Source organism: Rhopalosiphum maidis, chromosome 1 (assembly GCF_003676215.2).
Source record: "Rhopalosiphum maidis isolate BTI-1 chromosome 1, ASM367621v3, whole genome shotgun sequence".
Lineage (NCBI taxonomy): Eukaryota > Metazoa > Arthropoda > Insecta > Hemiptera > Aphididae > Rhopalosiphum > Rhopalosiphum maidis.
Genome location: NC_040877.1, coordinates 10044478 through 10070287, shown reverse-complemented (window position 1 = coordinate 10070287; position 25810 = coordinate 10044478). Strand labels below are relative to the sequence as shown.

The 25810-nt window shown below is 30.6% G+C and overlaps 2 protein-coding genes across 2 annotated transcripts; both read right to left on the bottom strand.

Moving 5' to 3' along the window:
* Positions 1-2368: 2368 nt before the first annotated feature.
* Positions 2369-2788, bottom strand: LOC113549928. The gene has a single exon (XM_026951456.1). The coding sequence runs from the start codon at positions 2753-2755 to the stop codon at positions 2438-2440; it is 318 nt and encodes a 105-aa protein (XP_026807257.1). The 5' UTR covers positions 2756-2788; the 3' UTR covers positions 2369-2437.
* A 7211-nt stretch (positions 2789-9999) lies between these two features.
* On the bottom strand, positions 10000-24270 carry LOC113560839 (doublesex- and mab-3-related transcription factor A2-like). The gene is made up of 5 exons (XM_026966941.1): positions 24081-24270; positions 19457-19652; positions 15698-15873; positions 14064-14363; positions 10000-11546 (listed from the first exon to the last, which is right to left on the bottom strand). The coding sequence occupies exons 1-5, from the start codon at positions 24246-24248 to the stop codon at positions 11178-11180; spliced, it is 1209 nt and encodes a 402-aa protein (XP_026822742.1). The 5' UTR covers positions 24249-24270; the 3' UTR covers positions 10000-11177.
* Positions 24271-25810: the final 1540 nt, after the last annotated feature.

The following is a 25810-nucleotide window of genomic DNA, read 5'->3' as shown; positions in this document are numbered from 1 at the left end:
AAACAATAAAATAAATATTATAATAATATATGTGAACTTAGAAAATAGCACTATTACACAGTATACATGTATATCTATCGAGAAAATGCATCCGTATTCATAATGACTAGGTTATGATCCATAGTGTACGAACACTTATTCAAACGATGCGCGTAAATTATTTTATAAAAATAACGTCGTGGAAACGTGCAGTTAAAGTTATTCTAACGCACGCTTACAACTGTGAAAATCTTCGATGGTCTTCGACTGCTGTATATAATAAGCCCCGGTCGATCGGATGCTGCTTATTGTTTGAGGAGAAAAAAAATTACCAAAAAAAAAACCCGTTGCTGCTTCTATGCTTCTACATAGGTACCGCGTTTGTTTAAAAAATGAACACATTTTCTAAACCTCGCCGTGTGTATACCTACCTGAGTAAACAGCACTGGACCGCGCGTGTTTGCGCAGCCATTAACGCCGTCCGCTGCAGAGTAACCAAGTGTAACCAAGTGGCGAGCAAACAGTGTATTAAAAAACAAAACATGTATACATAATCGTTTTTAATTTATTCCGGTGGTCTTTTAAGGAAAGTTAGACATTATTAAGGCGTGTACCTACCCGTGAGCGGCGTACTGTAGAAGACAAACAATGTATATATCTATATTAATATATTATATATTATGTTAAGTATTATTAAGTAGCGCACTATAGCTGCACATACGCAGTCTACAACTGTTTATTAACGCACAATCATGTTCCTCTAGTGAACGGTTAGACTGTATGGTGAAACACATAATACGAATGTAACTCCACTATATTATAATAATAATAAGTATATATATTATACTGTATACATATAGTAGTATTTTCGTACAAAAACCGCAGTATTTCATCCGAAAATAGCATTTTTTTAAAAAGAGAAATTTATCGAATTTTTTAATAAGATTTTCGACATTAGTGTCATATTTTTTTCGTGTGTTGATGAGTTCATACAAAGTTTTAATGTTGAATTTTGAGGTGGTAAAATCGCTCTTACACCGCCTATCACCATTGTATCCATATACGCCTCAACCGTACTACAAACGAAACCGACCGAAAGGGGTTAAAATTAGTTTTAATTGGAGACCGTTGCCACGATGGAATAAGGGAAGGGTGAATGTCTGTGACACAGGACACACGCAGAGTGATTTGATTTTGAATAGGAATTTTTCAAGTAGTAGAGGATAGATTTAAATGCGACTTAACGTCTGTCGCAGTTACGTTGTTATACCCATGCCACGTGACCGACACAACAAACAATAACACTACATTATTGTGAACACAAATCTAAGATTAATTAAATTCTGATTTATCGTCTCGACCAATCTTTTTTTTTTGAAATCCATTGTCCTGCTATTGAAGTTTCTGGTGTACGAGCACTATTAATGCACGCGCAAATATAATATATATGTATATATATTATTGTTTGTTCAGAAACACCATGTTTATCCCACATAAATCGCGTTTCCATCCCAACCCATTTTTTTTTGTATTGTTTTATTAAATAGATTATTTACAGGTTATTTAAGAGAGATAATTGACCGCTATCAATTTTAAACTTGTTCTGCAATACGTGTTCTTTATGAAATACAACCGCTTTAATTGAACGCTTATACATATACATATATATATATATGTACTGTGAAGCTACGGTTATAAATCCGTGGCAATGCAGTTCCAAATCGCGAACAAATTAGTAAATTAACTTTAAAAAAGTAAAAGAACTCATTCGGAGTTCATGCATTACCGTAATTATATAATACATAAATTATATGTACGTTGACTGTTTAGTTACATATTCAGTCAAAACATATTATATTTTTTTATACGTATATTAAATAATTATAGTTAATAAAATTAGATAATTTTTTACAAATACAGTTGTCGACTCAACTACTCAACAGAGGAGAGCTAAAGGACTTTGCCCTTAGCCTATTATCTAATTAATTTATAACTATTATTTTTTTGAAAAAAAAATGTAACCTCCTTCATCTTATTTTAGATTTCTACATCCGTGCATCGATAAATATAACGTGTTGAATAATGAAATATCATTTTCAAGCTTATACGAAAATACCCTAAAAATAAACTAAAACACACAATTATAATTGTTTTCAATAAACACTGAATATTGTGGCTATAATGTTTCTTTTATTATTGTTTATTATATTTAATTAAAATAATAAAAACGGTTTTCGGCATAGGTACATCGTTCATTTAAAATAGGATATAATGTTGATTCATTTTTTCTTTAGATCCTTCTATAATTTTATGTTAATTTAATTATTACATTTAAATACTTATTACTTTTTATTAGTTTCATCAAAACAATCGTTTAAATAATATTTTCTTCAAAGTAGATTCGTCAGGAATGACTTCACCGGTATATTTCTCCAAAAATGATTTAAATTCGACATTATTAATTTTTTTTAATTGGGATATTAGCCGACACTAAGGCTTTACATAAATCAAAATTAAATGTCGATTTTTTGGTAGTTGATGCAGACCGAGTGGTTAACTTTTGGGTTAGTTCTCTTTTATCTGAATGTCGTTTTACAGAACAGTTGTGTTTACATGTTCTAATGTGTTGCACTACAGAAAATCGTTTTGAGCAATTGATTTTTATTCCACATGGTTTACAAGACAAAATCTTTCCATCAGTTGAAAAAACTTGTTCACTAAATTCAGAAACAAGTGGTCGCGTTCGCACCACTATTGAAGTTTTTTCTTTGGGCATTTAAAAAAAAAAATCGACAAATATTTATAAAATACGAACACGTAACATAACTACTCGCACTATACAGACACGAAGAAACGCTAAACGAAAGCACTCGTGAAGGTCGTTAATCGGTCTATGGACAACGATAAACTGTTACGGTAATTCAGAGTACTCGTATGTCCTATTAGCCATTAGGTAATTCCAATCGATAACATTTATCGATAAAGATAAAATTCCTATAATAGTTATTGAAATAGACAATAATTCAATGTTAAAATACGTCAAGTAAAACCTAGATACAAAATATGCATTATTATGCGCTAATAAAATATAAATATCCTTTGAAAAAAAAATGGATCGAAATATGCAAATAAATGCAGTACACAATTTTTGATTACGTATTCTTAGGTCACAAAACAAATTTATATCCTACTCTGCGGCTTTAATTATTTAAGGAAAAAGATATGCAAATGCATGAACATCCGCTCTTTACTTATTAGTTATTAATGTGCTTATTGAATCGTCGAAATAAAATAATTACTTTAATCAAGATTAAATATATTTGTATTTATATCGTTATAATATATAATATGTATGGGGTGATACACTTTTTTCAAGTATATACTCGTATTTTTCCCTTTTTAAGTAAAATAGTTAAGTAATATCAGTTTCATCGAGCGAATTATTTATTCTCATCACTTATTAGATGAGTTAATTAAAATAAATTATTAGAAAACGATTTAAATATTTTAAACACGTAATTATTAATATTGGCATGACTGCATGAGACCGCGTCGATTCACATAAACAATAACAAGTGACTATAAAAATATCGATTTTTACGAAATAAATACTCATTATAAATCGCATGTAATGGTGGCCAAGAAATAAAATATTAATTCACTATATTAGAATGAAAACTAGGCTTTCAACACACATTTTGTTAAAATGTATTTTATAAATAAAGTAATATTAAGTATTGTTTTAATTTGTGTTTTTTTTTTTTTTTTTAGTTATAGTTAAAATAGCTAAATAAAATGTATAAATACCTTGTGTAAAGCATTGTATTGAATTGCGAGTTCTTGAAAATGGTAATAAATTGTAATTTAAATCAAACAAACAAAACATTGCATAGAAAAATAACTATTTTAATTAAAAGTATAACCTATATTTGTTGAATCTCCAATATGCATTTATATATATTTTATTTTATTTACTAGCTTCCAGTAAAAACTATTATAGCTAATCATTAAACAATAATTATAAAATACATATTTAAAATAATATCATTGAGTTAATTGTGTGTTGAAGTTGTAAAACTATTTTATTATTTATGAAAATGATTTTTTACAATTACACATGGAAACATAATAAAAAAATTAAACATTTAACTGTGTGTCTGTGTATACTCAATAAGTAGCAATAAGCATATAATTATTGTTTTTGTGGAATTTAGTATCACTTTTTAGCTCAATCAGTGGTAAAGAGAAGGTACTTACACTTTTGGTGTATTATGACCCATATATCGGCCACAATAAGTTTCTCTAAACAGTCGCTTTATATGCGTTCTATAAATAAATCGAATGGTTCAATGTTAGTTGCATATACACTTCAGTGAGATTCTGTAATAACGGAACTAAAACACAATGGTAGGATTATGTAATAACAACGAGGCATCTATTCAAGTATAACAGGTAATGTAGGAGTTAACCATCCATTAGTCAATTGTTTTAGTCAAGTGATATTACTATAACTATGTGTATACTTTCCGATGGACTCTGAAAATAGATATTTATTTTTGAACAAACGAACGGTGTGTAACGCAGGCTTTTAAAATCGAGTTTTTAAATTAAATTTATAATTGATGATAATATATATTCAGTTTATTAAAAATATATTTTGCATTTATTGTTTGTAGGAAAAAAATTATGTTTTTATTTAGGAAAAATAATTTTAAATAAATATTAAACAAATATTGAAATCATGAGTCGACAGTCACTTTTGATTATATAACGTATAATGTACATATTATGATAGTTGATAAATTACATTTTATTATTTTATCCTTCTAAAAAAGTGTTCGTTTTATTGGTATTTATCAAAAACCATAGTGCATACATTAATATAATATTCTTAAAAATGAAATCGATTAATACTATATATTTGTAAGGTCTAACGCCTTAGATATATAAAATTTTAAAGTGGTATTTAGAAAATATATAACACAGAATACACTTAAAAAATATTTGGTTAATTGTCTTTTCGATTCCCCCTGAGCTCCCGGTGATGGGTTAGTCTTGTGTTAATTTATTTTTTGACAAACTCGAAAAAACCCATGTACCTATATTTATATATATAAGTATAATAATATATTAAAAATTATTTTACAATATGTATAAGTCGGGATAAGTTCGCGTTTACCACTTACACATTTCATCATTGGTGCGAGATTGTATAATGTTGACAAAAGAGGTGTCGAGGGAAATTGAAAAACGGTATCACGATATAACAATGGAAATTGCGAGGGAAAAAATAAGAGAAGTTGCTTCGTCACCGATATAGTATAATATAAATATATATAGTACATTGGGTATTTTCAAAATGTATTTCACGGAGAACGGGAGGAGAGGAGCGCGAGTTAATCAGATTTAAATTGAATCGCATGTACCCAGAAAATTGATATTCCACTGCGGTTGACACGTCTATTTGCCCCGCAGGGTAGGGCCTGTGGATACTCTTTGACAAGTCTGCTGTGGTGTAATTGGAACATCCAGTTCATAGACCGCGCCGCAAGGTAGAAACCTTATTAATTTGGCAGATAACACCTCCGGTTTTTCCACCCTGTCATTATCAATTTTCGCTTTTGCAAACGTGTAAAGTCGCGCCCCCTTTTTCACCGTCACTTTATTATATACCTACGCAGTAATATAACAATACTGTTAAACAGAATAATATATGTATACTATAGTTAGGTTATATGTGTGTATATATATATATAATATAATACAAAGAAAATGTCATAACGAATATTATAACGTGTACGACGTACTCATATCATGATTATTTTGGTGGAGGAACGACCGAATTGAAATACTTATATATATTTATACATTTATATTCAAAACTAGAAAACATACGCAAGTAAGCGATTTTTTTAGACTACCTACTAAGCTTAAATAACACCATACATATGTCGTTATAAAACTTATAATATCTCGACCGTTATACGCAGGAAAAAAGCAAATTACGGTTTTAAAAACTATATAGACAATGGTGTGTAGAACGCGAGTTTACAATCATGATTATTCATAGTTCATTTATAGAGGAAACAACATTAGTATATAGGAGAAGTCGGAACCGGAAATAATATTTAATATATTGAAATATGGTGATATTTAATTGGTCAAATTCATGATACGATTCCAAATATGACATATCAATCAAGTTGGCTGTTTTATCGGTCATCTTTTAAACTAAAAAAAAAAAATGTGGGAAATTATAGATAACCAGAGCGCCGTACATTTTATGCCGAGTGTGTACGTCGTAATTGAGTAGGTCGTTATAGAAGATGTGATAAATTTAAATTCAACGACAAATCATTGCGCTCAAAAAACGATTTTGAATGGAGACGGCCTGTCAGCCAATGTATTACTAAGTTTATTTTATGAAATCAAATTGGCGTTGCTTTCAAAGTGATTTATTTTAATTTCATGAATATTAATACGGTATGAAATACTATAAATAAGCAATACCTTAACATTAATCCATATACTTTAAAAAGGTCATTACATAAAGTAAAATATAATAATAATATACATATGTAGTTACCTACGAATTCCAATTCCCCGTAAATATTTTTGAATAACAACAATATAAATTAAATATGTTATTCATCGTTTAAATATCCAATTACATAAAATTAAACTTCAAATTTTCATAAAAAAAATTGTGTTTTTTTATTTTTATATATTTTTGGATTTCAGTAATAAATATTTATCACAGGAACTTATTATATTATATTTTCAAGTCTTAGCTACAATAATTGAATATTTTAAACACTTTTGACTACAAAATATTTTCCAAATTTTCGTGATTTTGACAAATGTTGTTAAAATTTGAACTCTAAATACTTATAAAATAAAATAGTGTCCATGTTTTTTAATATTTTTAAATGTTGTAAGAACAACTATTTTGAGATCTTGTATTATACATTCCCAAACTTTTTGACCGAAAGTTTAAGTTTATTTATTTATCTTAAAATAGAAATCTAAGACTAAAAACTATTTTTCAAGGATTTCGTGAAAACAATATTGTTTTGTTATGTTATAAGCGTGTTAAAGCTATAATATCTATTTTGGAAAAAAACTGTTGCTTTTAAATATATACGATTTCATTATCTTTCAAATCACTTTTTACTATGATAATATTATTGTGTCTAATATTATGCATTTACTCAATATATTAATAATCATAATTTCTACATTTATGTAGGTACTAGTTATGGCCGGAAACTTCGTTGCCGCTACAAAATACATCTGTGTTAAATTTGGTAGCCTAATCCTAACATTTAGCGTAATTATTGTGTGAGTAAATAATAACTTTTGGATTTCTGATTATATTATCTTTTATTGCTTGTATAAGTGTAGACGCAGACCGATCTTTGACTCCATCTAAAAAACATCCCGTCGTTTCCCGACAAATGCTTCCAAAAATCCATTGTTGAGGTAAAACTCTATCAGCATTATTTTTACGTCTTGTAAAAAGACTTTCGTCGATTTCTACTTTTTTTCCGGGACTACCAATTTTCACGTCACGACACACAACAATGGTCCAACACTAACTGCGGTGGAAAATGGCAAGTAAAAGGTCATATTACCTATCTAAAAAAAATCCCCACACCAATGCCAATATAATAACCACCATACAATACGTCTCGCTAGGTATAGTCGCGATAACCGACAAGTACCATACTTCCGAAATATAAGCTTTACATAGCTGTCCTAGCGTTGCTTTTTTTGACTATTTAACAGCGATGTTTTTTTAAATTAATTTTTTTTTATTTTTGTCGAATCACCCAAATTTGATTTCCTTTTAATTCTAGACAAAAAAAACCAACAACTCATAAAGTTTCAATTGTGTGAACCAGAATAACGGAAATGTTTTGTACTGTTACACTACATCAATTATTATTCGCTAAAATACTAATTTATTCTAATAATTGAAACTAACGATTGCAGGTAACACAGGTGGAAAACTATCTTAATGTGGGTATTTTCCGATTATTAAAAAAAAATAATGACTCAATTTTTCATTAGTTGATAGAATCAGAAATAAGTTTAAAACTTGTTCCACTGTGTATTCTTTTGTTTTTTTAAAAAAAAAAATTAACATGATCGGAGAGTAGGTTTAGAGAACATGTGTGGCAGAGATTTCTATTTTCACATTTTCACATATATATATTATGTATACCTAGCTAATTTAACAAAGTGTAAATATTGAACATTTTAGTCTTAGTAACTTATACAGTTAATTGGGTTTTCAGTTTTACAACAATCGGATGAGACGCTTAGACATAATTGTGCGCAAACATTATCGGTAGGATGGTCAGAAATCATTTCAAACATTCGCACTTAAACTTCACTACTTTATCATTTAACCTTTAAAGTTCTGTTCTGAAAATGATTCAAGAGGCTAGTCGAGATGGTAACATTTCTTCAATTACTCTTACCATAAAATGCATACAGCATAAATCGGTTAGAAACGCACGTAAATCACATATTATAATCACTTCAATATATTAATATCGCAAAATAAAACGAATAATATTATTTACGAATTTACAGTTATTATATGAACTATGTAATGGTACTTTAAGCAACTATTATTGTAGTGGCTAGACGCACTCTACACCAATGATATCTGGATATTATATATATATATATTATGATTTATAACTGGCGTATATTTGTTCTAAGATCAAACGTTAATGGTTAATTAAGTATAATATATTATAGCGTAACACATGATCAATGCTTTTATTTTTTTTATACAATATAGATTACCAATATAATCGAGTACACTTGGAAAAAGTTTACAGAGTAATCAACATCCTACCCTGACGAACTGATGTGTGCGCTCGTGTTTATGATGATTACCCTTTACAATTTTTAATCTCACGATAAAACACAACCTAATTCATCGCAGGTGATTTTCTGAGGATACCGTCAACATAGTATATACCTACCTAACATTTTACTGCGCGATTCATGACTGTCGGATTCTTGTGCTCTTTTTGTTCCCTTTATTAAACATAATTTTTTGTATACACAGCAGCAATAACAAAAATTATAGTAAATAAATCAAACATTTTTTATTCGAGTATATTTTGTTGATACGAGTATACATGCGTATAATATATACTCGTTTGGATTTGTGTATTTAATACAAACCATTGTGTGACGATATTATGATATTGTGATGACTGATTGAAAACCTAAAAAATGGAATGAGCACGTGTGCTCATTATGCATAATATAATGCAGCTGCTCCGTTCTTTGGCAACGTCACTGAATTATTTTCAGTCGACTTTTGTTCTGAACAGAACATCCAGGATTCAAATGAATAACGCGCACACTACTCATTTAATATAAACTATTGAAAATAAACTTTTAAACTCACCGTGTTTGATCAGTGGTTTTTTCGCTTTTAAAAATTAAATGAAACCTTTTCGATATTTTGTTACAGTGACTTAAAAAAATAAATAAAAAAAAACTGATATTTGAATGTTTGCAATAAAAAAAGTTTTCTGTATCAGTTATTCTGTTTAATAACGTCGCTTTCGTACTTGAGTGTTTTATATATTTGATGATTTGTGACACACTCAAAATGTCGGTGTACAATTACTTATATACGACACATACTAAATGTTAATATCATGTGTGTAGATGAGCGGGGTAGTAAACCAATATAAAAAGAACAACGTTGATTTCGACCAGTGTTGCACTCCAGCGGAATCGTATTTCAAATGGGATGGGACGGAACGAAGAAAAAAACGCCAATAGTCAATACTACATTTTATTTAAATTTTAAAACAGTTTTTAAACACAGTATAAGCAAACATTTGTATTTATTAAATAAAATAAAAAATAACGTAGAAATAGTAAAATCCTATAATAATAATAATAATAATATGTTTAAGTGCTACGGCTAAATTCCGAACACGATTTTAATAATAATAGGCGCTTAAAATAATATTAAATTTATAAATGTATATAATATATATATATATATATATTATATAATATTAATTATATTGAGTTTTATATTGTAATTATTTACAGTTGACATAATATCAATATTGGTATAATTTGCGCATTGATATTAAGTAATACGTAATACACAACTGCAATAGGTACACAGTTTATTATAATACATCGTTGGTATATACACACAATACAGTGCACAGCAATGCGGGATTGGAGAATTAACTGCAAGCGTGTATGTGTGTAACAACATAATATAACATAATATAGTAATATGAATGTACACATTATATTTTATATTATATGACTATAATATGTTATTAATAATAATATTGTTTGAAAGAATTACCTTATATAATGAGATGGCGAACATTTTAAATAATATTCAAATACATTTCAATTTTGCGCTATAACTGGTTTTCTAATATATTATGTACATGTACAAACGTTTAGCTGATTTTTATTTCTTTATACATTATATGTAATTACACTAAAACTATAAAAAACGATTTTCTCAAAGCAACCATACCTATATGTAATGCTATGTAGGTATGCAAGGTACACGTAATTATTATAAAAATGTAATAACTTTTGTTTGAAAATGTATCTTACAAAACGCGTTATGTCATATATAAGTACTGTAATATATTATATATATGTATAAAAAAAAAGGTACTCGAGGAAGATCTGCACGCGTTGAAATTATTCACAAACAGTAATCGGTTTTACGCGGTACTCGGACAACTCAAGAGTATTCGTTCGCGTTCATCTCTGCAACAGTTCGACGTCTATCACGTTTTCTATAAGTGATGTAATATATGTATACGCGCGTCGATAAATTATCCGTATTTACCGTACGACGTATACTTACGTCGTGTACGCACCTATGTCGATAAGGACGGGGTGAAAGAGCAGGAAGAGGAGGAGTAGGTTAGGAAGTAGATTTCCGGAAGCTGTGCCGTCGCCTTAGCGCGCATTCACCTCCGGAAATAATAATGTTTTTAGTTTTTCTTTTTCATCAAAAATCATATTATACAGGCCTGCAGTCGTGATATCGTTGCTCTCTACGCATTGGTGCCGACGGATCGATCGACCGACGGTCGGATGGATAGATTTTCGGACGAACGGATGTGCGCGGACGGGCTGTGCGGACTCGGCGGCGCTGCGGTGCGTTTTCATCAGTCCGAGTACGACGTCTTGTCGGAACCGGGTGACGGCGACCGCGGCGACGTCGCCGCCTGGTTCAGGTGGTGCGACTGGTAGGTCATGGCGTGCGGGTGAACGGCGGTGAGGTGGTGTAGTTGCGGCTGTAGATAGTGGTGGATCGGCGCGGTGAGGAAGCGCGGCGCCTGCTGTTGCTGCTGTTGTTGCTGCTGCTGCTGCTGCTGCTGCTGTTGCTGTTGCTGGTGGTGGTGATGGTGGAACGACGTCATCGCGGCCGCGGCCGTGCACACCGTTGCCGCGGCTGCGGACATGGGCGAGAACGCCGAGTGCGAGTCCATGAGCGACGGATGCGCCATGGTCGGCAGCTGATCCGAAGAACACATCTGAAACACGCCGACGAGCGACGGTTGTGTGTTACATGCGTGACGTGGACATAATATCGTTAAGCGCCTAATATCGATTTAATGTATGTGGACGGAGACGTGAGACGGACGGACGGACAGACCGACAGAGCGAGAGAATGTCCTAACCCTATCGATGTTAAACTTGTGGACGTGGCTGATCAGTAAGCCATCACAATCGTGGTTTCCGTTGTAAACCGCAACGTGGACGCCGGTGACCTTAACAATTTTTAAAAGACGAATTTAACGTTCTACCCATCCACCCCTTTTATCAAAAACCCGAAAAGGGTAATTGCTATCGCAGTTTTGATTTGTTCGTCGTGGTAAATATTAAATTATTGTCCATCTACCCTCCATATCTTAAAAAACTCAGAGGCGACCCCCTCTCGAGTCTCGATTACCCCTTTTGCCACTTCGCTGAATCACATGATCGTTACATCTCTCTACTCTCTCGTCTTTCTGTCGCGCTCAGTTTCTATTATCGTTTCTTTCTCCGTTATGTTGCTCTAAAAGACTATGTTTGTTTAGTGAAGATAGGAATGGCTGAATCCATATATTATGTTTAATATTAATGGCCCTAGCACGGATGAATGCTATCTGCGATACGATTTTAGTAATAAAACCAACTGTATTACCAGCTGTGTTAACTATTATGATTATATTTTTACTGTACCTATATTTAAATAGTTTTAAATCTGATAAATGATCAAATTATTTACAATATTAGTTAATATACTGTTATTATTATTTACAATTTTAAATGTGGATGGTAAAGAATATAATAAAAATAATTGATACACTTTTTAGTGCTTTTAGTATCGGAACAAATTTTTCAAATAACACATACTAAAGATAAATATAGTAAATAATAATTGTAGCTACAAGCAATAATGATTTATGTAATTAATTTTATTCTTATTAGATACGAATGAATGTGAACGACTGCATATTCTCACGTGACGAATGGATACGACGACAATAATAACACAAAATTATCATACTACGGTACACTGTGCAGTGTACACATTAAATTTAGGAACCAATATTTTTTACAATATGGCCGCTAGTTAAAAGGGATCGACCCTAAATGCGTTTTCTTTTTTAACATCATTATAATATTATTGAGTCGTATACGAAAAAAAATAAACCGTGTGGGATAGGTAGTAGGTACGCGCGTATTATACAAATTGACAATGTAAATAATATATCACAATGTGATGTGTGTGTATAAAGGGTACGGAGCGGGGACTTCTTGAAAACACCACAAATAATAATGATAATAATATGCTCGAATGCTCGAATAAGCGACAAAAATCGGATTCTCGTGTGCGTTACATCGCTATATAGGACGAGAGCTGTTAGAACGGTATAACACGATAATCACTACCATCATTGTCCGTGCGTAATCAGACACTTGCTACATAATTATATTATGTCTATTTCAATTAAACGTATTAATAAGTCGTTTCTAACGGTCACCAAAGAGAAAAAATATACAACTGATGCCACTGCAATTAATATTATGCCTACCTATCATATGAATATTATATAATATTTAAAAGTTTCGAGTAGAGTTTCTATTGGATGACATGATGATAAATTAAATGTTAAAAAATAGAAAAGGCTTATAGTTTTACCGTACAATAGATATTCCACAATTATATAAACGTTGATAAAATTATTATTATGTCTATTATTATTGCCCTTGTCCACAAACTCACAAATTGATCATGGCCCCATTATTTATATTTTATATTTATTCTTTCTACCGAGTGATGACAATAAAACGATTTATTTTATTACGAACCAGCAATTCCTAAACTATTATAATAGTGTCGGTGTCAATCACCGACATTATGGTCGACTTCACAATTTCAGATAAAATTGTACAACGCCTAAACGTTTTCCATAAATATATTTTTTCATTATGCCGAAACATAAATGTTTAACGATCGAGAATGCATTTTATAAAGCGTTTGAAGACAAGAAATACGAGTAATTTGACATAAAGTGTGGAATTTCAACGATTTATATTATCTCTAAGCGTATTAAAAAATTCGCAAAATTATTGTTGAACGAGTAATAATAATATCAATAACACTGTGTGTTTAATTTAATATACAATGAGTAAATATTTTAAAACTGGTAAATGTCTATTTTACGCGTGTCTCTATTAATACTGCTGTTTATATATTTTCCTCCTCAAGTTGTGATGCACTAAAGTTTAATCGTGCATTTGTGTACATATCTTATGTTGTATATACTATTGGAAAGTATTCGCGGGATGTGCATCGGCAATCGGGGTAAACCGAGGATTACCGCGCACACAATATTATACAGCGATTTCGATGTTATAGGGTTTTGATTTTTAAATGATATTTCAATCTCATTAATATGCAATACAATACTAATTTTCCCTAACATTTAACGTATAATTTCGGTGACAATATTACAACGGTTAAACGGTCGCCTACCATATTATGTAAGTGTGGTACTCACCATGAGTTCGATTGCGTGTAATACGTCGCCGTTACACCTCTGCAGCACGTTCTCGATGTCCACTCGTCTCTTGTACGGAAAAACGCGTCTGAGCACATCGACAGCCGAACGTCCGGCGGAGTTGACTCCGGCGGCTGCTGCTGCGGCGGCCGCGGCGCTCGTTTCCAGGAAACTGGAGAAATTTGGATAGTTCGACGGCAACCGGGAACGGTCAGGTTCGGTCGGCGAACTGGAGTCTCTCCGTTTGGGCAACGACAGGTTTTCTGGGGCGGCTTCATTGCTGCTCTCGTTGCTTTCCACCTATTAAATCGTGTTCAAGTATATAAGTCACGTAGACAGGGTGAGTATACGCGTCCAACTAAATCGGGCGCGTTAAATATATATGAATAAACTATTTAATTAAGTATATACAACAAGTAATATTATTTTACACGAGAGAATACTGAAACTCGAATGCTACTTAAAGTTACGAAAAAATGCAGATATAATCTTAGTAGAGCTTTGTACATAGTTTTCGTCTCATATGCACGTGCGTATAATATAATCGAGTAAGACGCAATAACTATATAGCTAGAGTGATATTGTGGGACGAATCCGATCAGCAAGACAAAATCGATACCCAAAGTATACATCGGCAAGTAAAAATATCCGAGTAGTTAATGTAGATATATTATAATATTTTTGTACGCGAAAAGAGTTGTAGCCTTGTAGGTAGATATCAAATAACGGAGATTCGACTCATCGGTGAGTTATTTATTTTCAATAATCACGAATAACATTATGTGTAGGCCAAACCGCCTAAACATTAGAGAAAAAATCCACCTCACGATCGACTTTGTCTCAATTTTTTTCACATAAAACCCGGCGATTTCATTTTTCAAGTTGTCATGATATTAAAATAACATTTTAAAACGTTAATACACGCAACATTTATAGTTTTAATTTTAAATAATGTTGTCATTGTGCTATATTGAGAGAGTTGAGACTGAAGTACTCTAGTCTCTAGTACTCCACTATTACTTTTTATTTGTAAGATTACTATAATTATGTTTCTAACCCTGATAAAATTGCAAGGACATAATTTCATCTCAAATAAGAAATATTTTTAGATAAAAAACTAAAGGTAAAGTAAAAAGACAATATTTGCTAAATTGTACATATTATTATCAATGAAATATACAATCTATTATTTTAAACAAAGATTTCGCTTAATCATATAATATTAGCATAGGTCTTGTCACTTTATCCTAGTGAAAGGAACATATTATGCTGTATATAATCACAATATATAATAATTTTTATACAACAACATGCGGTGATAACTCATCAACTACTTAATACAGTGTTTCTCAAACTGTGGTACGCATAGCCCCAAGGGGTACTCGAAATTTTTTAAGGGGTACAAGTCTGGCCAACATGTAGGTGGGTCTTTACATTTTTTTATATATATTTTAGTTAAGTAACTAAGAAGAGGTACCCAAAAAAAATTATTGATAAAAAGGGGTACAGTGTTTATAAAAGTTTGAAAATCCCTGACCTAATATATAGATTACAGTTATTAACAGTAACTTATTACTATTAAAAATTTATAATATTATATAATATATTATACTATAGACAAAAGTCGAACTTACCTCTGATCTCGTTGGACTATTGAATTTGGCGGCAAACTGTGTGGACGTTACTTGGGTAGGGGCGTTTGGAGACACGCTGGATGAGCGGCTTCGCGTGTTTTGGTCTTGTGTTCCGATCGTCTGGTCGTGTTTTGCCGTAATGGATTCTTCCGAACTGAGACGTGCTCTTTTCTCGTCTAAAATTGACATAATATTAAAATCGTTCGATTAATTAATTCAGTGGCGTATGAATTCGGAAATGTGTATAAAAGGTTAAGGAAAAATCCGTATAGAAAGTGCAGTATCATTATGTGACAAGAGCATATATGACGTATTGACGTTCTGTATAAACAGCGGACGTAAAATTATATTATGATTTCTATTTAATTTTTCTGTGTTAACAAATGCTTATATAATAGCGTACGACTTAATCGATTCGTACACGTACACTTTAAAAAACAAAGTGTATACACATAACACAATTATGTCAGTATGGACGACTGGACGAGTACAACATATATATGCATATTCGTATATTATAATATATATATATATATACATATATTTATATGGTTAAACATAATTATTATTATTGACGAATCATTAATCACGTGTTCGTTTCATTTGTATTTGTATATAACGTGTACCTATATAATATATCATTGGAAAATGGTAAAAAAAAAATTTTTAAAAAAAATAATAATAATACGTATCGTTTCGAGGCTTATATATTATGCGTGCGTACATGGTGGAAAAAAATGTTTAATAATAAAACGTTCGTCGAAGATATTCGAGTATATATAATCATGTATATATGATGTATTAAATATACATAGGCTATGTATAAAATGCGGCAATTATTTTTTTACGGCTGAAAAAATAACACATCGACGAGGTATAGCGGAAGGGCGGCGAGGGCGAGGAGTGCGCGAAACGGATGGACGGGGGGCAAGTGAGAGGAAGAGAGAGAGAGAGGGTTAGGGAGAGGGAGATCAATTTAAACACGCGGGGGCGGCTGGATTATAATATAATATGTCTAGTATGGCGATCGCGCTCTTAAAAGCCCGACAACCCTCTTTACCGTGGGTGCAGTATACCGCATAAGTGCGGAGTGAATCGCCCGAGTACATCATAATATACAAAATCTCTATTGTACAAACTCGCCTGCGGGATTTCGTTATTATTGAAACGTTTAAATAGGTACCTGCGCTGCAGTTGTTTTCTGCACAACCATATTATATATATATATATACGTATATTTATATATTACATAGTTAAGTATAATAATTGTGAAGGCGAATTACCACTATGTACATATTTATATATTATATTATAAACATATGCATAAGTCAGTAAGTCACAACAGCTTATGTACAATGTGCATATATATAAAATATATACAGTGGTGCAGGCGTTCGCGGGGACACTCGACGGTACACAATTGTTTGCGCAAAACTATAATAATATAGAAATTATAATATATCACGGCCATAACCGATTACCCGACTTCCTACAATCCTACCGTATTTTAATAAATTATATATATATATTGTACCACCGAGACTACGATATTGTTATTATTATATTATTATACTCCATGTTATATAGGTACCTATACTACCTAACTTAACATTTAACGTCACTTTAACGAGTTTAACGTACACTTGAAAGTTATTATTTTTTTTTAAAAACCGTTTTTATTATTATTACTACTGATATGTATAGTGTTCACGGAAAGAAATTAAAACGAAAAAAGTGCATTAAAATATAAAAAACACAATTTATTTGAAAACTTACATTATTTTAATTGTAATGTATATGCCTGTTATAAACGTATTTATTTAATTTATCAGCGAAAAGCAATTTGCAAATAAAAAAAAATTACTTGAATAAAAATAAATTTTGATAGGTACTTACTTTTTCAAAAGTTATGTAAAAATCATGATTTTGTACTCATCTATTATTTTTTAACTATTTCTTCATTAAATATTCCCATATATTAATTTCAGAGATACCTATGCTGATAATTAAAACAAAAAATAAACTTTACATGTAGTTCTTCTATTAAAACTTTAGATATGTTATAATATCATAGCGGCGGTTTAACAAAATATCATAAATGTAATTGCATAAAACTTCTTTTTTTTTTTATTCACAACTTTATAGGTTTATACATACTACTATGCCTAGCTTATTATTAGTTATTAGTCATTATTTTATTTTAATTACAATCTATTATATGTACCGTTTTCAAGTGCACTCAAAGTAATAATTTTTTAACAATAATTAATCGAGATAGCGTTATGCGTAGTCGTAAGCATTTCTATTAAGCTGAGATTTTGAACCCTAAATAACTGCTCTTTTAGTGTAAAAAAACGTAACACCACCCTTGGCAAATTCAACTACTCAATTAATATAATATATACGTTTATAATTTCGCCATCTTTTGTTTAAATATACGGTTTGTTTAATTTTTAATTTAATAATTTAATAGAATAAAAACACTATCTCGGTAAAGAATACAGTGGGTAAATATTGTGACCAAGTGCATTTCAAATGATATTATTGTTTTATCGTGTAATATCTGCGGCAAGCCAAAATTTGAGTCTGTAAAAGCAATTACTTAGCTACCACTTTTTGCAAATCCTTTCCACCCCACAAATAACTGCTCAAGCGTTTAAACTCTCGTAAGATAACATTGTGGAAAACCACGTCTTTGGAATATCCATACAATGTTATCTGTTTAACAAAAAGTTTAAAGTGAGTTAAGGAGGGTAAAGAGTAGAGGTTAATTGGTAGTTGTGTTTAAGTTGTGTGTGCGTTGTTTTATAATAACCTCTTAGCCACCATTGTGAACGTATACACACGACGTGCCTCTTAATAAGAAACACCCTTCCCTATAAATAATATAATATACACACACATACATATATAAATAAATATAATATATACGTATACGCACACACCTATATAATAATATGCCATAAACAATGAAGACGATTAGGGGTGAGTTCAAATCGTATATAATAATATACTTAATATAATAATGCAAGCAATTGAGGTCAAGAAGAATTCTGCGGCAATAAAAGAGGAATTCGGATAATGTTACTAGTAGTGGTTATTATGTGTGCGGCGTGTGTACGTCCGTATACATCACGCGCAGTCATAAACAGGGTCTTCTGTTGCCACCCTCGCTATCGACGACAGCCCACAGTTATTATTATATACTTCCTACGGTTGGCAACATAAAATATTATCGCAGACGTCAAAGCTCCTTTACACTTGCATCAATTAAATATAGTGATATATTCCTTTATCCTATACCGTTGTGCGCGTAATGGGTAAATAGATAAGTGATGTAGCTAGAAATGTCGAATAACTGAAAAATACATTGTGTAGTATTGTGGTCTGAACACAATCTGGCGCCAATATAGTTATAAACTATCGATACTGGCGTATTTTTTCAAGGTAAATATAATATATTTTTAAATGACGTGAAGCATATATGAATAAGTAAAATATATAACCTATATGCGTGACAATTATACCGTATTAATAGCTTGATGTATAATTTATTTTGTTTACCAAAATAAACTGATAATGACGGCTATATATGATATAATAGATGAGTAATTAGAAATACACACCTACATGTGTATAGAATTTAAAAATATTACTGGATAAGTTGGGGATATAATATATACGAGTAATTCGACAAATTTCCACCGATTAACAAGTATGAAATTCGTTTAGGTATGTGATAAGATTGTATGAATTTACCTGGACTCGATCTAGCAGCAGCTGAAGATGACGACGATGGTGGTGGGTATATCAATCCAAGTTCCCTGGCCTCGTTTTCCTCTTGAGCCTGTTGCCGTCTTAGAGCTACTTGAGCAGCCATAACTCTCTGTCTTTCTGCTATCAAAGTACATTTTGCACAGGCACAATCTCTCCAACGACAGTAGCGTTTATGTCCCTAAATAATAAACAATAATATAAACTAATATTATAATTCAAATAGACATAATAATATGCATTGATGTTTGAAAATTGAACCGCATACAAGTTTAAAGTAAGATTATATCAAGAATGTGTAATACAACTAATAATAATACTACAACAGTAATAAGACATGGGATTGATCGAATTTCAAAAAATACAATTTTGTACATCTATACATCTTTTAATATTATAATATTAGTCGTTATATACACGTTTCAAACGTGTACATAGTCTATCAGCTAGTAATAACACAATTCATCTATATAGTAATACGCGAGAACTTTTTCAAAACGTGTTTATATACTTGGTAATTATATAATTTTAAATACAATTTATAATACTTAAATTTATCTTTATTACATTAATATGCAAGTATTTGTTTTCGATAATAAACATTAGTTATGCAATATAATTATTTATAGTATTTAAATAGTTGTACGGAAAGTTAAATAAATATTTGTTCACTAAGTAATGGCATGTAATACTGAAAAATATATTTTATTAAACATAACACCAGTAGTTTAAAATTCAGAATTAACACCAATGAAAGTAACTTAGAAAATAGTAATATTTCCATATTGTTTTGTAACCTCATAATAATGGTTGAAAACCAACAGTCATTCATATTCATGAGAGTATTATATGCATAATATATACGTATTGTAACAATATATATAAATATACATACATACATATATACAAAGAAAGAATATTTTATTATTAGTTATATAAGTGCATCATATACAGTTTGTATATAATATATATTATATAGGTATATAAGTAATAATATTGTAATAATTAAATATTATATGTTCAATAAAATAAAATAATTTATATTTTTTAACTTAATATTACTTTATTTGCGTACCTATTAATACAATTATGAATATAGATGAATATTATGATATTGTGGTATTATGAATCATAGTATGATACGCATTGGTTAACCATAAATAAATTATATGTGTTCAGAAAAAGAAAGATAGAAGCAGACAGATTAATATCTAAATCTTTGCAAGAAGAGACTTCTTTTAATCATCAATGAAATTATACGTGTACATCAAAAGATTTAACGTTTTATAAAGAATATTTTGGCACATTTATCTACCTACTTTTTTTAACGGTTCTCAACGCACTAATTATAGAAGCAAATAAATTAAAAATTGTATTTTCATCAATATTCTACTCTACAGTACGCATAAAAAATATAAATTATTAACTTTAATGTACAAGTGCTTACATAATTCATAAATGAAAGATATGTAATCATGACAAATTTACTTATTTTGACGTTAAAATGAATAGTTAGGTACTGCGTGTAAATGTATATAATATTAGTACTTACTACTTAACATATTTTAGAATATAAGCAAATGATTTTTATAAAAACAATATCTGTGTACATTATTTAAATTAATGATTCGGTTTACATATAAAATAACCACTCTTCGTTCTTATACTAATCTAGATACTTGGTTCCATTTCACTTCCGCTGTCTTGCTTTGCATGTATAATTTACTTACCTATTTCTAATATTTCTGTACTTTGAGTTAAGTCCGTATTATTAAATTAAAATAACAATTCGATTTGTACGTAAGAAAATAAGTTATTTTATCATTATTCAATAACTAAACTTACAAATATTGTAATTAACAGACCTTTTTATAAATGAGAGTAACCTATAGTTAGTGTTTTTCAAAACGTAAATGTATAAAATCGTGCGAGTATAAATTATGATGACAATATATGAAACCTGTAATTTCACAAGTTATATTACGTCAAATTGTCACACGTTTATGTTTAAGTCATCAAAATATGTCTTATCAATTTAGTTAAATAGGTATATGTATAAAAAACAGATGATTTACAATTACAAATTATTATATAATTAAACAAGTACATGGAAAATGATGCATTATAAAGTTTCAATGGATTTAAATAAGAGTAGGTTTTGAAGTTCTTTATATATGCATTAATGAAAGTGAAATAGAATTCCAGTTTATGTTCATGGAATTGTATTCACGCTGAAGAGCTGTTTTCGCATTTTTCTCTTATAGAGTAGAAAAGTATGCGAGTACCTATATGATGAAGAGTATATTTTATAACTATAAGTGATTTATATATTTATATGCATATTATGTTATAATGTGTATTAGCAGTGATAAAATATGTAAAATTCATACGAATTACATCACATTTTTTTTTAGTAATTATTATTATTATTATTACTAAAATAGTATATATATTTTTTAAATTATTAAATTGTATAATATTATTTATTATTTTATTAGTTACAAGGATTGATAACTGAATGATAACAAAGTAATGTATACGAAGTGGCGCACCTTACGACATGTGTACTAGTAACTTAACAAATTCAACTCAACTGACAACTTCAATGTCAACTTCAGGTATCTCTACAAAAATTAATTGATTTGATTTATGTTAATACACAATAGTGTAATTAACATATGTCGAAAGTAAATCATAAATACCTATGTAGTTATACTTACTAAAAAAATTAACTATAAATATTCGAACGAGTTACAGCGTAAGATAAAAATAAATTGATTTTTTAACTATATCTTGTTACTTATTATTAAGTAAAATCTAGAACTAAGAAGACTACTTTTTTATTTAAAAAAAGTACATTTATACTCTTATGAATGGTATTTACTACAATAGTACAATAATAATTATTTACATAAAGGACTTAAAGAATCTTATACATTACATATATACATGTATTATACATAGATAAATAATATCAATAACTTTCAATAAGTTGACTTAAAAAAAGATTAATTGGAATAAAAAAAAATGTTTTATGAATAGCTGATCTCACATATAATTAATTTGTTAGCTGCAGTATTAATAAGAATGAGTACTATAATAATATGTATATAAATATATTTTCCAAAAATGTAATTCACAAAGCATGCTGCACCAACCTTCACATATTATCCTATATAATTATGCATTTATTTAAATCCTGATTTTCAGAATTTTTAGATACATGCACTTAAATTCCATAATATGTATTTTTGAATAAGTAGATAAATGTATTGGCTTAATATTATTTAAAGAGTAAACTGCTGCGAAAACAATTTATTATTTTTTTTTTTATTACTGTAATTGTAGGTGATTAATTTGAAAATGTTGATCCAAACCTGAACGAGTAATAGGCATCAGTATTATAGAGTAATAGGTAATAGCTTTTAGACACAGATATAAGTAGTGGTTATTCATGAAATATTTATATTAACACCCTTATATTCTAAATATCTAAACCTATAAGATATTTCTAATACCTATAACCTATACCATGTCATCACTAATTACCCTTAGTTCTTTCTGTTTTATATTTCATAAAATACTTCTACTGATTTCAATTTATAAGACGTATCAAAATATTCAATAAAATCAATGTCTTTAACAATTTTTAAGTGGTTTACATTAAAAAAATAACTGTATTGTTTCCTGTTTACTCTTTTGTTTGAACACTCATTCAATGTTACAAAAAACTAAGTATTTGAAAATATATGCTTATGGCCCTTTATAGAATAGTTAAAATTCCAATAATTAGAATTTAGATAAATGTATCATTATTTAAAATAAGCGAGGGAAAAATACTTGTTAAACTATCTTGTGTGTATACACCATAAACATAATTAGCAATGATCGAAATAGGATAAATACTTTATATTTCCTAACCTAATCTGCGAGACACCATATTGATCAATAGTTATGTTCGTATAAGAGTATACAATATGGATTATTATAGGTGCAACTACAATCACTACACATAATACTTATACAAAATATCAGGTACTAAACGTAAATGTATATAATCGGGTGTATTACATAGTATACGCAATATGAACTAAAGTGGTCTCGTACGATACATTATCAACCCTGACTTATAAGTTAGTGTTTATTATACATATTCAACATTCAATACAAATGAAATGGTTTTGTTTTTAAAACCTTAAATAGTATTTTTCTTATACGCGTATTATAAGGTAATAATCAAAATGTCGAAAGCAATTTAAAAGTGGGTATACATATAGGTACAGATTTAAACACGTGCGAGCAATGCGTGTTCAAAAACATATTATAGTTAATTTAATTTAATATCATATAATACTATGTATATAAACTTAGAGCATACTCATTTCAAAAATGTATGCGTAACGTTATTCGATATAATATAATGTATAATAGTCGGCGTTAAACGCGCGGGGGGTTTTAAATCCCCTCTACCGGTCTACCCCGCTTCGGCTTTTTTTTTTATCGCTTTTCGTTCGCCCCCGCACATATTACGGTAGCAGTAGGTATTCGGATAACGCGTTAAGATAACACGCGCAATATATTATAATATAGCAACAACACCATCACTCACCTTGAGGGCGGACACGACACCGTGGTTCCTGCACCGGGCACACTTGGGCGTTCGCTGGTACCGCTCGGACGCTCGCTGCAAGAAGAACGCGGGAGACAGGCCTCCGAGTACGGCGGGATGCTGCGACATGAGGGCAGCAGTCATGTCCACACCGCTGGGCAAACTCATCGTTACTGCCGGCGGATTCGCGCGTACAACAACGCCCGGACGGCGACGTCGAGTCTCTCGGGCCCGATCCGCGGTCGTCGTCGGTCGTGCGGGCGCGGCGACGGGCCTGGCTCCTCCCCCCGCAACGCCGCAAAGTCACGCCCCGCGCCGGTACCACGCGTATATTTTATTCTTGCACAGTATACCTCTTCCGCGGCGGCTCTACAAACACACACACACACACACACTGTAAATATAATTTTATATATTATTATTATTATTATCATTGTATTACTTTATATATATATATATATATATATAATATCGCGTTCGTTTGTATTTTGGCGGAACAATAACGCACACACTCGCGGGCGTATATAAAATAATTTCAGGTGAGCAGTACATAATAAATTGTATAATAGGTATATAATGTAAAGCACGTACACGCACGCACCTCTCTCTTTCTATGTATATATATATATACGCGACTATTATACCGAAATGATATAATAATAATAATAATAATAATAATCGTAACACGTACATGTCTAGCGGGGTAAGTCGGCGGCGGGGGCCACGTCGAATCACCGACCGCGTTTACCCGGCCAAACTCCACCCAGTTCCCCCCCGCAGACCGGTGTAAGTATTGTATACATATACCTTATACCCCACCCCCCCATACTATACTCATATATACATGTATTTATATATATAAATATAGGTGTATCGCGTATAGTATATATGCCTATACACACATATACGTTATGTATACATATATTATATTATTATATAGTTATAATATATCCCCCGACGAGGCGACATGTATACGCGTGCGATATTATGCGTATATGTGTGTATAATGTATATATAATATAATATAATGTTAAATAGATTATATAGGTACATCTGCAGTGTATATATATATATATATATGTATATACATTTTTGTCGGTTATTGTTCGATCTATATATAGGTACCTATATATTATATGTATATATACATAATGTATATTGTATTATTATATGACGTATATGTCGTGTATTGCGACTATATAATAATAATATATATGTATTGTGATAGTCCCACCAAAAGATCTCCTGCTATGCATCATATATATATATATATCCACGATCCCCACACTGCGTGCTCTATCCCTGCACCACCAAACCGCATGTATAACACCCGGCCGCTAACTAAATAGGTATACTGTATAATATATACAGCTATTATTATTATTATTATTATTATCAATATATTATGTATATTATGTCTGCATATTAGTCATATTAGTCATAAATATATATATATATATGTGCGGGGATCTCATGCGCTATTCTATACATTCGAATCAAACACCCCAGTGTGTAGAATGATGTACGGGTATATAGGAGTATAAAATATAGTTATTATAGTCCGGTACTCGCTTTGAATTATCCGTATCGTGCCGTCTTACTCCCTACATTTTAAGATCTTAATTATTATTTATGAATTTTAAACGAGGATAATGTATCATATAGTCAAATAATTTTATCTGTGAAATAAATAAAGCATTTTAAAATTGTATTTGAATTGAATGTTGCCA

Bases quoted from the DNA above. Each gene is read 5' to 3' on its own strand.
- LOC113549928 (XM_026951456.1), bottom strand. From the start codon at position 2,755: ATGCCCAAAGAAAAAACTTCAATAGTGGTGCGAACGCGACCACTTGTT.
- LOC113560839 (XM_026966941.1), bottom strand. From the start codon at position 24,248: ATGAGTTTGCCCAGCGGTGTGGACATGACTGCTGCCCTCATGTCGCAG. The intron at 19,653-24,080 runs GTGAGTGATGGT...TTTATTATTTAG, and splicing joins GTGTCGTGTCCGCCCTCAAG to GGACATAAACGCTACTGTCG. The intron at 14,364-15,697 runs GTAAGTTCGACT...ACGATTTAATAG, and splicing joins ATAGTCCAACGAGATCAGAG to GTGGAAAGCAACGAGAGCAG.